General features: G+C 38.9%; 1 protein-coding gene across 1 annotated transcript; it reads right to left on the bottom strand.

The window, feature by feature from the left end:
• Positions 1–2,549: 2,549 nt before the first annotated feature.
• Positions 2,550–9,742, bottom strand: LOC134309748 (trypsin-2-like). The gene is made up of 5 exons (XM_062991010.1): positions 9,691–9,742; positions 7,931–8,093; positions 6,192–6,442; positions 4,837–4,973; positions 2,550–2,736 (listed from the first exon to the last, which is right to left on the bottom strand). Exons 1-5 carry the CDS (start codon positions 9,731–9,733, stop codon positions 2,587–2,589), a joined length of 744 nt encoding a protein of 247 aa, XP_062847080.1. The 5' UTR covers positions 9,734–9,742; the 3' UTR covers positions 2,550–2,586.
• Between the last annotated feature and the right edge of the window lie 6,181 nt (positions 9,743–15,923).

Genomic DNA, 15,923 nt, shown 5'->3' with positions numbered 1-15,923 from the left:
AGGCTATCACTGTCCCATATAGAAGCACTTTGTAGTTCTACAATTACTGACTGTAGTCCATCTGTTTCTCTGCATGCTTTGTTAGCCCCCTTCATGCTGTTCTTCAATGGTCAGGACCCCCACAGAGCAGGTATTATTTAGGTGGTGGATCATTCTCAGCACTGCAGTGACACTGACATGGTGGTGGTGTGTTAGTGTGTGTTGTGCTGGTATGAGTGGATCAGACACAGCAATGCTGATGGAGTTTTTACACACCTCACTGTCCCTGCTGGACTGAAAATAGTCCACCAACCAAAAATATCCAGCCAACAACGACCTGTGGGCAGCGTCCTGTGACCACTGATGAAGGTCTAGAAGATGACCAACTCAAACGGCAGCAATAGATGAGCGATCGTCTCTGACTTTACATCTACAGGGTGGACCAACTAGGTAGGAGTGTCTAATAGAGTGGACATGATATTTAAAAACTCCAGCAGCGCTGCTGTGTCTGATCCACTCATACCAGCACAACACACACTAACACACCACCACCATGTCATTGTCACTGTAGTGCTGGGAATGATCCATCCATTGAAGAACAGGGTGAAAGCAGGCTAAAAAGATATGTAGAGAAACAGACGGACTACAGTCAGTAATTGTAGAACTACAAAGTGCTCCTATATGGTAAGTGGAGCTGATAAAATGGACAGGGAGTGTAGAAACAAGGAGGTGGTGAAGATGCAGTGACCTTTTCATACCAGATGTAAACGTGCATGAATTTTTACCTTACATGAATTAAAATTGTTGCAATAGAACAATGTGGGTCAAACAGGCAACAAACAAACGTGTACTGTAGATATTTGATGTTAGATGGGTTATGTGTTTAACCATTAGAAGAAGCTACTCACGCCTCTGGGCACAAATCTACCCAAAAAAAGGTGGAGGCGCCTTATGTTTATATGTGGCTATTAAACCTCATCCATTAAGCTTTATAAATAGCAAGTTAAAATAATAAGGCTTAATCCAATTATGCATCAATATGATCATATGCACGATGGTTGTATGCACTTAAAATGCGACAAATAATAGATCTGGATCGCAAAAGAGGACTTTAAATGCAAATGCCACATAATTACTTAGACTAATGCATTACCTGCATATTACTAGAATGTCCAGTATTTTACTGTGTCACCCTGAAACAAGTGCTAGTGCTAGCGTTAGCTGAAGCTAGGCTACCACTGCTTTATATAGCCCATTGTCGACCTCTTAATGAACTGAATCTAAAACACGCATACCTGCCAACCTAACGATTTACTTTGTTCATTACAGCCACTCTTACAGCCCAAAACACACAACATTGCTTCCTAATGTATATTTGTAGCTTACCTGCATTGTTTCTTTCCTGCAGGCATCACCGTGCTGGACCAAATCAACGAGCGTGACGTCACGCAGTTTGTAGTTTCTCTGGGAATTGTAGTCCAAAATAGTGGTGGTAAATTCGGTTCATTTTATGGACTCGGGTTAATCTGAGTCACATCAGTAATGTGATCCGGTTCACTTGATTCACTTGTACTGACATCTTGATTGCGATTGATTTACTGCATGAAAATGCATCCAAATTTCACTTGTCTTCCGTGCTCTCATCTTCTGTAAATAAATCCTTCTCTCTTAATTCTCTTGGCACCTCACACTTCTCTTATCAGTGAAAAGTTGACACTTTTTTCTAAGCGGAATCTTGATCATGGGGGAGAGGGGGGTGGACTCACCTACCAATCAGATGGGTATATTAAAGCAATAAGCCACGAGAGACCGTGCGTTACTGCGATTTTATTACGGGGAAGGTTGTTTTGGCACGACGCGAAGGGTTGTTTTCGCACAACCATCCATATTTTATCCGGACTTGGGACCGGCACTACAATGCACTGGTTTGTGCATCTAGCGGCTAGGTATCTATAGGACAATTCAGTGTTTCCAATTAGCCTGGTGTCATGTTTTTGGACTGTGGGAGGAAACCGGAGCACCCGGAGGAAACCCACGCGGACAGAGACATGGGGAGAACATGCAAACTCCGCACAAAAAGGACCCGGACCGCCCCACCTGGGGATTGAAGCCAGGACCTTCTTGCTGTGAGGCGTCAGTGCTACCCACTAAGCCACCGTGCCGCCCATCAGAGCTCATATAAACACACAACATTTTTGTTTTTAAAATGTATATTCAGTATTGTCATTCAAATCTACATCAATGCAAGTGTTATTGATTCAAACAGAACAGCAACACAAATTCAATTTTTAGACGGAGCTCTATTGTCACTAGTGCTATTTTAGAACCAGGGCACTGTGTTGGTGACCCCTGCCCCAAACCATGTCTGTGCCATTAGCTCCATCTTTTTTTACAGCCTAAATCTTTAGTTAGTACTAAAGTATTTAGTACTGTAACCTGATAACCAACAGTTAGTTTGGGCTTTTTAGTATTCTGGCTAGTTTTAAAAAATACTGTTTTTTATTGACAAAAGCATTTCTGTTTTAAATCAACAAAGTAAAAGTATGTTTAAACACCACAAGTTAAAACACTAATTACAAGCTTGTTTATTCAGATCCAATTTCCACTTTAGTTGGTAGCTATAATAGTATCAACCCAGTCAATGTAGCGACAGACTTCAGCATAAACACCAGGAAAGCCAGGCTCAGCACATCCATACCCCCAGGACACAACACCCTGCAGCTTTCCGTTACATACCACAGGACCACCTGAGTCACCCTGAGAAAAAAGCAAATTAAAAAGAGTATAAGCAGTTATTCTAGAACATTAACTGTAAAAATACTCACAGTGAATAGAACCAATTTTTAACAACTTAGTTTACTATAGCACTTTGTTTAGTTTAGTTTATTTATAAAGCACTCTTAAACAACTTACATTGACCAGAGTGCTGTACATTCATTCAACTATACACATAAAACAAAAACAATTTCACAGACAAATAAAACAAAACAAAAAATAAATAAATAAATAAATGAGGTACATGACAAAAAAGGAGAAAAGATGGATAAGACAAATGCAATGCTGACTAAAATGATGTAGGGCGACGGCATTTTGTACCCACGGTGCTCAAACAACCTCTCACTATTCAAATGCAAGTTTATATAAATGTTTTTAAACGCACTTTAAAAACAGAAATCGAAGGTGCTTGGCGAATGGTGGGAGGTAGAGTGTTCCATAGTCTCGGAGCATGAACTGCAAACGCACAATCACCTTTGAGTTTCAGACGAGCACTTTGAATTGATAACAGCATAACAGCATAACAGCACTTTGAATTGAATTCTGAACTGGACGGGTAACCAATTAAGTGAAGCAAGGACTGGTGTAATATGATCTCTTTTCTTAGTATTAGTCAACAACCTGGCTGCTGCATTCTGAACTAATTGTAAACGTTGCAAAAGAGAATGGTTAATCCCAATATATAATGCATTACAGTAGTCTAATCTCGAAGAAATGAAAGCATGGATTTCTCCAAGACTTCTCCAAGTCTGAAAAACAGAGAAAAGTCGTGAGCTTTGCAATGTTTCTGAGTTGGAAAAAGCTACTCCTTACCATAGAGTTGATTTGTTTGTCAAATCTGAGGTCCTTTTTAATGTGTCTATTATGTGATATAGATATCCTTTATTTGTCATATATACTGTACATATACATGTACAGTACAATGAAATTCTTTCTTCGCATATCCCAGCTTGTTTGGAAGCCGGGGTCAGAGCGCAGGGTCAGCCATCGTACGGCGCCCCTGGAGCAGACAGGGTTAAGGGTCTTGCTCAAGGACCCAACAGTGGCTGCATAGCAGAGCCTGGATTTGAACCACCAATCTTCCGGTTGATAGCTCAAAGCTCTACCCACTAGGCTACCACTGATCTGTGTTTTATAATTTTATGTGAAAATAATTGTATCCCTAGGAAATTTAGTTAGCTTTTTTTTTTATCTTCGACATTATTGTTAGTTGTTGTCTGAAGTCTTTTTAACCAATGGCACCGCATTTTATAATTAAACTGGGCGGAATCTGCACAAGAATAAGCTATGTAACCTTTATATGTTAAGTACATCTTTATTTAAGTAAATCTTTATAGAATTTGACATTATGTTTGAATTAAGGGCAAATATTTACACTGAAAAAAAAAATCAGTGATTGAACACAGAACCTTCTTGCTGTGAGGCGACAGCGCTACCAGCCGAGCCACCGTGCCACAACAGAAAAATCATGTGACTGAAACCCTAGAGCAGGGGTGTCAAACTCATTTTTACCGAGGACCACATCTGCATTATGGTGGCCCTCAAAGGGCTGATTGTAATGTATCCTGCTGTGATTGCAGTCTGCCTTTTAAGTCTTGGACAATTTGTTGTTTTTCTTGGAAGCTAAATTCTGTGTCAAAATATCAAATTTATACTGTATATTTATAATGTATACCTACATTTATAATGTACTCCTTTACCACAGACACGGCCTCATAACACAAGAGATGTACCGGTTCTTCTTCTTGAAGCACAAACTTGTATTCACTTTTCCATCTTATTTGTAAATATTTCTCAACATCACTTGTTGGAAAACCGCCTCAGTTAAACGCTGATGTGGAAACACTGCCATCTATTGGCGGGGTGCGGTCACTTTGCGGGTCACAAAATCAGCATGCATTGTGGGAGATGCAGTTTATGTACGATTTTACAGTGTATTTGAAGACAATCATACATCTTTTAAGCTCTCGCGGGCCACATAAACGAGTTTGACACATGTACCCTAGAGTATATTCAGAAATGTAGTTCATGTAGCTAACAACTTGTATTTTAGCAATTTAAGTTCTTGCAGTTTTATTTTACCTGGCATGAGTCTTTGTCCCCTTCCATGTACCCAGCACAGAACATGTTATCTGTAATTTTGGATCCATAAGCATTCTGGCATGTTGAGTGTGCGATCACAGGCAAATTCAGGCACTGTAGCACGGACGCATAGTCCTCTGGAAAAGATTAGACATGATATTATGCTTCAGTCTATGCACTCTTAATTTCATATGTTTCTGAATTTCATGCACTTATTAATGTAAAGGTTGGGACATTTTGTTGGATTTGTGATAAATATACATAGGAGGATGGGGAAGGGGGATCTGAAACCACTTAGAAACATGCTATTTTGCAGTTTTCTCAAATTTAATACAATGTTTTTGTCATGGGGTGGTGAGCGGCACGCAATAGTGAACCCAAGTGTATCCACGCACCTACAATGTTTTAGCTCGCTGAAGGCTTAAGTGCTAAATTTGGTGAATTGTCTACTGGTGCTGACCTCCGCCCCAATTGTGGAGAGCAAACTGACACACGCACACCCCAACACGTGAGCAGTAGCCGACTGCATCTTTTTACCTGCACAAAGTGAGTTCATATGAAAATCAGCCTTGTGCACGGAGAGCCACACCCCAATCGCATTATTCCTCAACTCTTGTGCAGACGCCATCGATCAACCAGCAGAGGTCGTAATTGCACTAGTTATGAGGTCCCTATCCGGCTCCCTCCCTGGGTAAACAACAGCCAAACGCTGTTCATATAACCTCCCAGCCCAGCCGGATGGCAGAGCTGAGATTCAATACGATGGTTAATTAATTAACTAAGTGAGCAATGATGCTCTAACAAGAATGATAGGTGATGATACAGTTTTGCTTCTTAAATAATTCATTAATTCATTCATTGTCTGTTTTACCACTGGTTTATCTTATTTAGGGTTGAGGTGGGTCTCATTCACTGGGCGAAAGGTAGGAAATGCCCCAGACAGGTTGCCAGTCCACCAAAGGGCAAATATACTCACACGCACCTACTTACACCTATGGCAAATTCGTATCTCCAATTTACCTGACTCCATGTCTTTGGACTGTGGGAGGAAAACAATACAGGCTCCACACAGAAAGGACCCAGACTGCTCCACTTGAGAATCGAACCCAGGACCTTCTTGCTGTGAGGCGACAGTGCTACCCATCAAGCCACTGTGTCACCATATCTTAAACAAATAGATTTTTGTTGAAATAGGCTTTACAAAATGTAATGTTTCTTTTTACAGCACTGTACACTGTATTTAGTATTAATTGTATCAATAAATTTGAAGCCAATCTTTGGTTGGATGGTTTTTATACTCTTAAAGGTTCTTATTCTCATACACTTCTACATGTAGTGCATTTATATTGCCTCACCTCCTGTGTTTCCCCATCCAGACACCAAGCACTTCTGTCCTGCTACTGCACAGCTGGATACCAGAGGAATCGGCTGCACGTACTTGTTAAAAACTGCAGCTTCACTCAATTTGATCAGCATGAAGTCGTTGTCATATGTGACTGAATTATAGTTGGGGTGAGGGATTACTTTCTCTGCCCAAATCCTCTGCTCTGTGCCCTCATCGCTGAATATGTTGTGCTCTCCCAGATGAAGAGCAAGACGATTGGCCCTTTAAATCCAAAAATATTTTTAGGAACCGTGTTACATAATTTATGAATTGCATATTTTATATGTACATATTCAAAAAGTGGAGCAACAAGTACGAGGGTTCTTCAAAATGTTTCCACACTTTTTAAAACTCTGTTTAAGAATTTCAAAAACAAATGACATCACTTTTCTACAGTCTCCTTCCTTTGCAATCCATTTATGTCTCAACGTTGTACCAACTTTTTAATGCCATCCGCAAAAAAATTTTGCTTTCACATCATTACCACATGAAAATCTTCTTCCCCTTAAAGCTTCTTTGAGCACTCCAAAGAGGTGGAAATCAGATAGCGCTAAATCCAGACTATAAGCTCTCTCTCAGTCTCTCAGACACGACCAATTACTACTACTCCCACCCTCACTGTTTCCAACCAAAATATAATAGTGCGGAAACATTTTTGAAGATCCCTCGTATTTAATCACCTGTTTTTGTTTCTTACTAGAAACTACAGTATATAGCCAAAAGTATGTGGACACCTGAACATGGGTCATCCCATTCCAAAACCCTAGAAATTAGTATGAGTGTCACCCCATCCTTTCCGGTGCATCCTTCAAAACGCTTTTTTAAAATGCATATTGTCCCTTTTTCTCCCGATTTTAGCGTGTCCAATTTTTACCCAATTGTGTTATGCTTCCTCTCTACTGGTGCTGACCTCCGCCCCAATTGTGGAGAGTGAACTGACACACGCACACCCCAACTGGACTGCATCTTTTTACCTGCACAAAGTGAGTTCATATGAAAATCAGCCTTGTGCACGGAGAGCCACACCCTGATCGCATTATTCCTCAACTCTTGTGCAGACGCCATCAATCAACCAGCAGAGGTCGTAATTGCACCAGTTATGAGATTCCTATCCGGCTCCCTCCCTGGATGAACAACAGCCAAACGTTGTTTGTATAGCCGCCCAGCCCAGCCGGATGGCAGAGCTGAGTATCAATACGATGTATTCGAAATCCCAGCTCTGGTAAGCTAGCGTATTTTACTGCTGCGCCACCTGAGCAACAAAAAGGCTTTTTATAAGAAGATTTTAAGATTTTATTGTCTGTGAACAAATTGCACACATATTTGAAAAAGCATTTGTGTGGTCAGGCACTTATACTGGATGAGAAGACCTGCCACACAATCAACATTTCTTCCCCAAGTTGTTAAGAGGGGGTTGATATCAGGGCTCTGTGCAGATTATTATGACCTTATGGACTGTGCCTCATGCATTCCCCAAAATGTTACCCCAACATTAAATACATATCAGATATAATTTGATACCTGTTAGCAATAGGTGTGGCAAAAATACAGACTTAAGCATTACAAGGGATGTCCACATACTTTATATTTAAACAAACATAAAATATACAGTATATTTTTGTTTGAGATTTAAAGACACAGTTGCAGGTGTTATTGTTTTCAACAAAAAGCACCCATTGTCATTCTAGTATATGGAAGTAAGATACCTACGAGACATAACAGTGAGCAGCAGACACAGCCCATCTGCTGTTGATTAGAGATGCACCACACCAGCGCACACCATCATCATATGTTAGATAGATCTGCCAGGGCTGTGAGTGCATTGGGCACTCATACCCACCAATGATCTTATCATCATCAGCTCTGCTGACATCTGTGTCACAAACATTTTAATAAGTGTTACTACAAATGCAAAGTTGTGACTGTAAATAAAATGCAAACTAAAACAGAAAACATGCATTTGAAATGATGAATATACAAATATATTAATACACAGTATTTAATTAATATTTAATTTCTTAACTTAACTAGTACTTAACTTCACTGATTTTTGTAAATACGTATACCCTAATTCTCTGAGCTTAAGCTCATTCGAGATGGTCTGACGCAAAGTGGAAGCCTGCGCTGTGGTCTGATGAGTCTATGTAAATACATCATTAGTGCTGATGGATACATACACATTTTGAAGTAACATATAAAGTCCACTTCTATTATGATAGAAATGTCACATCACATTGAATATAGGTGATTAGTAAGCATTGCTGAAAGATTTAGCTTCAGAAAGTTTAAGTCCTGCCCAGGATTTTGTTCTTCCTTCCTTTAATGTCTACCTGTCTGTGTAACTTGTCAATTAAGAGAAACTGACAAGTCAATCATCTGTGCCTATTTGCCCACCTATTACTGGCAAGGCAGATTCTGAAGGCAAGTTTCTGCAACAGGGGCAAAGCTGGACCTGTTACATCCCACAAGAGTGGAGTGGCTCTTATGACAGCAAGTATTGAGCTTCATATTAACATTCATGGTTTTGAAATAGAAGGTCCAACAAGTTTGTGGTCATACACTGATCAGCCGTAACATTAAAACCACCTCCTTGTTTCTACACTCACTGTCCATTTTATCAGCTCCACTTACCATATAAAAACACTTACTAACTGTAGTCCATCTGTTTCTCTACATATCTTTTTAGCCTGCTTTCACCCTGTTCTTCAATGGTCAGGACCCCCACAGGACCACCACAGAGTAGGTATTATTTAGGTGGTGGATCATTCTCAGCACTGCAGTGACACTGACATGGTGGTGGTGTGTAAGTGTGTGTTGTGCTGGTATGAGTGGATCAGACACAGCAGCACTGCTGGAGTTTTTAAATACCATGTCCACTTACTGTCCACTTTATTAGACACTCCTACCTAGTTGGTCCACCTTGTAGATGTAAAGTCAGAGACGATCGCTCATCTCTTGCTGCTGTTTGTCTTGGTCATTTTCTAGACCTTCATCAGTGGTCACAGGACACTGCCCACAGAGCACTGTTGGCTGGATATTTTTGGTTGGTGGACTATTCTGAGTCCAGCAGTGACAGTGAGGTGTTTAAAAACTCCAGCAGCGCTGCTGTGTCTTATACCCTCATACCAGCACAACACACACTAACAAACCACCACCATGTCAGTGTCACTGTAGTGCTGAGAATGATCCAGATAAGACCCAAATAATACCTGCTCTGTGGTGGTCCTGAGTGCAGAGAAACACGATTGACTACAGTCAGTAATTGTAGAACTACAAAATGCTCCTATATGGTAAGTGGAGCTGATAAAATGGACAGTGAGTAGAAACAAGGAGGTGGTTTTAATGTTATGGCTGATGAGTGTATATCGCAGTGTATTTAGCATGACGTGTGGGGAAAAAAATCAGTGGAAAGACATACTAGTCACCAAGATAAAGACTGCATGATTGTTACTCTCTAAAGTTCTACTCACCAACAGCCAGTAACAGCAAAACAATTGCAGCAGTCCTCATCATCACCCAAGTGATCAAACCCCAAGTGGTATTAAAAAAAAAAGAAATAGGTTTATATAAATCTATCTCTGTGACATCATCTGAGCTTCCCCTCCCACAACCACTAAAACTGAGCAAAATACCAGGAACCTGAAACTTACCAACTGTCCAAACTGTACTTATCTGGAGGACTGTTCAAAGACATGATTACTTCAAGGTAAAACACACATACAGAAAATAAATATAAGTAACTCAAAAACATATCTGAAAAAAATATATTTGGCCATTTGTACAGCAAATGTGTCCAATTACAAATTATTTGAAAGCCTATTTATTAAGTACAGATGGTTTAGACACAGCAATAATACTGTTAATTTTTGTAATGTCTGTAAAGGTGTACATTTATATTAAATGGGAAATGCCTGTTCCTCTGTCAGCATAACTGTACCACTGTGTTCAAAGCAAACCAGGACTTTGTCTGAATAGGCACAAATGTTCTCATACATACATCTCCCAGAAGAGTGAAGGCAGCTCCATATTGTTATAGTGTATGGGTTAGGAGCATGTACTGCCTATTCTAGATCCTGCCATTGTATAACAACAGGATTCAAGTCAGGAATATGACTCAACCACTCTCAATGTTTTATAGGTGGGCTTGTTCTTTGTCTTATTGCTAAACCTAATTGTGCTTGAGCTACAGATCAAGAACAATCTCCTTTTGGATTTTATGGTAGATAGCTGAATTCAAGGTACCTTCCCCCCTTAACACTTAAATCAATTTTATTTATTTATTATTAGGATTTTAACTTCATGTTACATTCATGACAGAAACAAGATTCACAAGTTTAATGTTGAACACAGTCATGGACAATTTTGTATCTCCAATTCACCTCACTTGCATGTCTTTGGACTGTGGTAGGAAACCGGGCATTCCGGAGAAAACCCATGCAGACACGGGGAGAGCATGCACACTCCACACAGGACCCGGATCACCCCACCTAGGGATCAAACCCAGGAACTTCTAGCTGTGAAGCGACAGTGCTATCCACTGAGCTACCGTGCCTCCCCTTAAATAAATTAAAGCTGTACTTCACTCATGTGTCTTTGTCTTTTATTATATTTTGCTTACAATTCAGAAAAAAATCAGAAGAGACAAATACCTGTTTAAAGCAAGTTTACCATGCTCCTATGGTCAAAAGTGTAAACTCCTGAGGGTTAAGAGTTCACAGTAGGTATTTCCACAAATGGTACTTGAAGACAATATTACCACAAGAGCTTGTTGGCCATCCCATTCTAAAAATATAGTCCTTTCTTTGCGGCAATAACAGCCATTACTATTTTTGAAATTAATTTTCACACGATTTTGGAGTGTGTCTGTAAAAATTTGTACTTAATTAGTCAAACAAGCACTTTGACGTCACTCACCATTTAATCAAACACTGATGTTGTACGAAGACCTGGTTTGCATATAGCATTCCAATCCATCCTGAAGGTGTTCACTTGGGCTGAGAACAAAGATACTACACAAATAAAGTTGGAATAACTTGAGATTCACATTCTTACAAAGCACGTAAAAGGCAAAAATTAATTACATACCAGGGCAGGTATGTTAATTATTTATTAAATAATACTATTATTTATATTTTAACGGCTAATTGGTGGTGCAGTGGTAAATTGTGCTAGCCCACTACCTCTGGGAACCATTGAGGGTTTGTTTGTTTTATTAGGATTTTAACGTCATGTTTTACACTTTTGGTTACATTCATGACAGGAAACGGTAGTTTATCTTCACACAAGGTTCATCAGTTCACAAGGTTATATAGAACACAGTCATGGACAATTTAGTGTCTCTAATTCACCTCACTTGCATGTCTTTGGACTGTGGGAGGAAACCGGAGCACCCAGAGGAAACCCACGCAGACATGGGGAGAACATGCAAACTCCACACAGAAAGGACCCAGACCGCCCCACCTGGGGATCGAACCCAGGACCTTCTTATTGTGAGGCGATAGTGCTACCCACTTAGCCACCGTGTCGCCCCTCCATTCAGAGTTTAAATCCCCAGCAGTGCTATTGGCCATTCAGGCATATACATACAGACATGATTGGCTATGTCTGAGGGATGGTTCTGTCCAGTGTTGTTGCACTGCAGCCAGTGATTAAAGGAAAACTTGACCCAGTGGTTAAAAATTAAAATGAAATAGTCATATTTTAATTATTATTACCAGACAAACTCTTTAAACAATGGATTATTTATGTAATATTTTTTAAATATGGTTATCTGTAATCTCTATATAATATTTTGGTGTATTTTAGTTATTTTAAGTTGTTATACTGTGTATTTAAGTAACATTGAGGTTTTATAGAATCATGGTGAAAAAATACTGGCATCATTGCACTTCTTTAAGAAAATTGGTGCAATTACACATGCTTTTGGTATTCCCATATTTCTTTCTTTTACTTGCATTGCAGCAAGACGGACAAAATCCATCTGAATTCCAACACAAACAAACTTTAATACGAGGCACTGATTAAATGATCACCTTAAACAAATCTTATTCAACAAAGAAGAGTATAAACACATTTGTGGTCATCTATATTCCCTTTCAGTGTGTCTTACACCCACTGTGAAATTTGGTGGGGGATCAGCAATGATCTGGGGGTGCTTCAGCAAGGCTGGAGTTAGGCAAATATAACACATGAATCAAGCCATGTACAAATAATCCTGAAAAGAAAATTTGCTTCCTATTGCTTAGACAATGTTCCCTGACTCTGATTTGTTTTTCCAGTGGTGGTGTTCTATACCACACAGTCACATAATTAAAGGTGTGGTGAACCACCAGATGAAGACCCTGTCATAGCCAGCCTATTCTCCAGACCACAACCCTTTTAAAAAACCTCTAAAAAAGTGATCAAGGTGCCATAAACTAGTCTGAGCCGCTTAAATGTTCACACCAGTAGTGGCATAAAGTTCCCCAACAGCATTGTTAAAGACTGATTTACTGTATGTATATTTGGGTTATTCCACCAAGTATTTATTTCTTGAACTCCTGCCAAATTAAAATGTTAGTATTTTGTCCTTAAAAAATAAATCTTTGCATAGTTTGAGGTCTGAAAACACTGCATCTTTTTGTTGTTGTGAAAAGTTGTTAGCTTCGTAGGATGGCTTCCTAGTTCATTCACAGTGACTTTTATTTACTATAGCTATACCCATATAAAGAAGAAAACCCAGTGTCACCTTAAACTAAGGGCATCTTGTGTAGATTATCAGATGCAGCCATGAACCTCCAAAAAACAGGTTTGCCATGAATTAGAAGCTACTGGAACATGAGTGACAATGTCTACAGTCAAGCAAGCTTTATATCACCATGGATGAAAAGGCTGATGCACAAGAAAGATGTAAGATGACTGAAGTCTGTCACTAAAGACTAGGGATGTAACGATGCACTCTACACACGATGCGATACGATTTTTTCCTGATTTTTTAAACAAAATGAAATTGAAGACAACTGATGACAAAGTTTCATTTTATTATTTCTCTTAAAAATAAAATAAAATCTTTAATTTATCTAAATAATGAATGCCCTTTCTCAGGTAAGTACAAACTATTTCCCTTTTTGTGTAAAAAAAAACTGAAATGAAAATTTAAAACAAATCCCACATTATATAAATAAATGAATAATAACAATATAGTATCCTCACATGAATAACTTTGGCTGGAAAATCCCATACAACTGTGTAGTGATGTCAACCAGGCGAGGTGAATAGCACCAGTGCCCTCTGCTGTTTAAAGTGAATACCGATTCATTTTATATGAATTACTGATTCGAATCGTGCCATATGTGCACTGATTTTTAACTGCCTTGTGGTGCATCGTTACATCCCTATTGAACACATTAAAAACAACACAATCAGCACTTTTTAAAGATTTAGTCACAGAAAAAAGACAGTAAAAAATCCCAACAGCAACCATTAATAGCTAAATTCAATGTGAAGTTAAGAATTTAAGCATTACAAAAGAGAGTTTCATTGGAAAATGTAGATATTTATTGTGATTGTGTAGGGACAACACAATTGTTATATCACATAAGTCTACTGCAGTGGTTCAACAAGCAAGCTTGTGTTACAGATAACAAATCAGTCAAGGAAAAAAAGTTGCTTCATAGATTATAAACCACCTGGTAAATTCCCAAGTCCTTGATCTGTGAATAGCAAAACCCCAACACATTTTCCACTACATCTGAAAGGATCAAATCATTCATCATACAGAAATCTTCAAGGTTGATAATTATTAAATTAAATGAATAAATAAAAATTAAAATCAACTAGTCCATAATTCATTTGTAATATAAATATTTTTCATTTTTTAATGATGCACGGCTGTTAATGCAAATTAAAATTTATATAGACTAAGTTACTGGGGGCAGATTTTACCTTCAACAAGATTTAGAAAAGTCTAGAAAAACTTGATTTTGGCCTGATGGAATAAAGTCTCACTAGAACCATAGCAATCTTGGTTTAAGTAAATCTATGCCTCCAATAGTCCAAGCTGAATAAATGATAAAGATTAGAACGGGCTACCTTCCTAACTGCATCAAACTGCTGGTACTTAAGGTAGTAGGCATCACTGAAGTCTACATATTATACATCTGAACAACAGGGGGAACATTCCATAATATAATTCACACATTTCTTGTTACACATCAACAAACAGTAAGAGTTCAAATGCAATCTGTTCTAGTTGTATAAACAAAAAGTCTAAAGATTCTAGCAATGGACTTAAAGTGTAGAATTTCTAATTGTGTTATTCCTCCATCACATTCAGAATGGACGAATAAACAAGACCAGCAATAGCTGGAATATGTATCTTTTTTCAACCTTATTTATCATGTAATGTTAAATTACACCTGTAAATTTGCCAAACATTTTGATTTGTTATTAGTATTACTGCATTTTAATAGCTAATGTACAGTACAATACCCACAAGTTTTAACACTAGTAATCAGTATTATTAATGCTCTGCACTGTGTGTGCATGTGAGGCATTGCAGAAAGGGAAAAAAAAAAATCACATGATTGTGGCGTTTCTTTAAACACAAGCCAATAAATACACCCAACAACCATAACATTAAAACCACCTCCTTGTTTTTACACTCACTGTCCATTTTATCAGCTCCACCTACCATATAACAGCACTTTGTCATTCTACAATTACTGACTGTAGTCCATCTGTTTCTCTGCATGCTTTGTTAGCCCCCTTTCATGTTCTTCAATGGTCAGGACTCTCCCAGGACCACTACAGAGCAGGTATTATTTAGGTGGTGGATCATTGTCAGCACTGCAGTGACACTGACATGGTGGTGGTGTGTTAGTGTGTGTTGTGCTGGTATGAGTGGATCAGACACAGCAATGCTGATGGAGTTTTGAGTACACCTCACTGTCACTGCGGGACTGAGAATAGTCCACCAACCAAAAATATCCAGCCAACAGCGCCCTGTAGGCAGCGTCCTGTGACCACTGATGAAGGTCTAGAAGATGACCAACTCTGCAACCAACTGCAGCAATAGATGAGCGATCGTCTCTGACTTTACATCTACTCTAATAGAGTGGACAGTGAGTGGACACAGTATTTAAAAACTCCAGCAGCATCTGATCCACTCATACCAGCACAACACACACTAACACACCACCACCATGTCATTGTCACTGCAGTGCTGAGAATGATCCACCACCCAAATAATACCTACTCTGCAGTGGTCCTGTGGGGGGTCCTGACCATTGAAGAACAGGGTGAAAGGTGGCTAACAAAGCATGCAGAGAAATAGATGGACTACAGTCAGTAATTGTAGAACTACAAAGTGCTTCTATATGGTAAGTGGAGCTGATTTTTAATGTTATGGCTGATTGGTGTATGTTCAAAAATAATGGGTATTATGTACACTGAACTCCTAAAGGCGGTAATATTATATTTTACTTCTATTCAAGCCAATTGTATTTTACCTTAGTTGTGATGAAATGAAAATAACACACTAATAAACAGTAAATTTAAGGTGTACCATGATGGCCCCAGCTTATGTTAAACTTTAACATTGATAACTAATGTGCCAAGAGCAACAAACGTCCACAAGTTCAAAAATACATAATCATTCAATCATTTTCTATAAGTTCATTGGTAATTGGGATTCATTAACATTAACCAAGTTCTCTTAAAATTT

Source organism: Trichomycterus rosablanca, chromosome 3 (genome assembly GCF_030014385.1).
Source record: "Trichomycterus rosablanca isolate fTriRos1 chromosome 3, fTriRos1.hap1, whole genome shotgun sequence".
Taxonomy (NCBI): domain Eukaryota; kingdom Metazoa; phylum Chordata; class Actinopteri; order Siluriformes; family Trichomycteridae; genus Trichomycterus; species Trichomycterus rosablanca.
Note: the sequence above shows the minus strand (reverse complement) of the source record. Positions and strands in the feature narration are given on the sequence as shown.

Coding starts and splice junctions, on each gene's coding strand:
- LOC134309748 (XM_062991010.1), bottom strand. CDS start 9,733: ATGATGAGGACTGCTGCAATTGTTTTGCTGTTACTGGCTGTTG. Junction 4,974..6,191: donor TGGATGGGGAAACACAGGAG/GTGAGGCAATAT, acceptor AATCTTTTCCAG/AGGACTATGCGTCCGTGCTA. Junction 2,737..4,836: donor GGGACAAAGACTCATGCCAG/GTAAAATAAAAC, acceptor CTTTTTTCTCAG/GGTGACTCAGGTGGTCCTGT.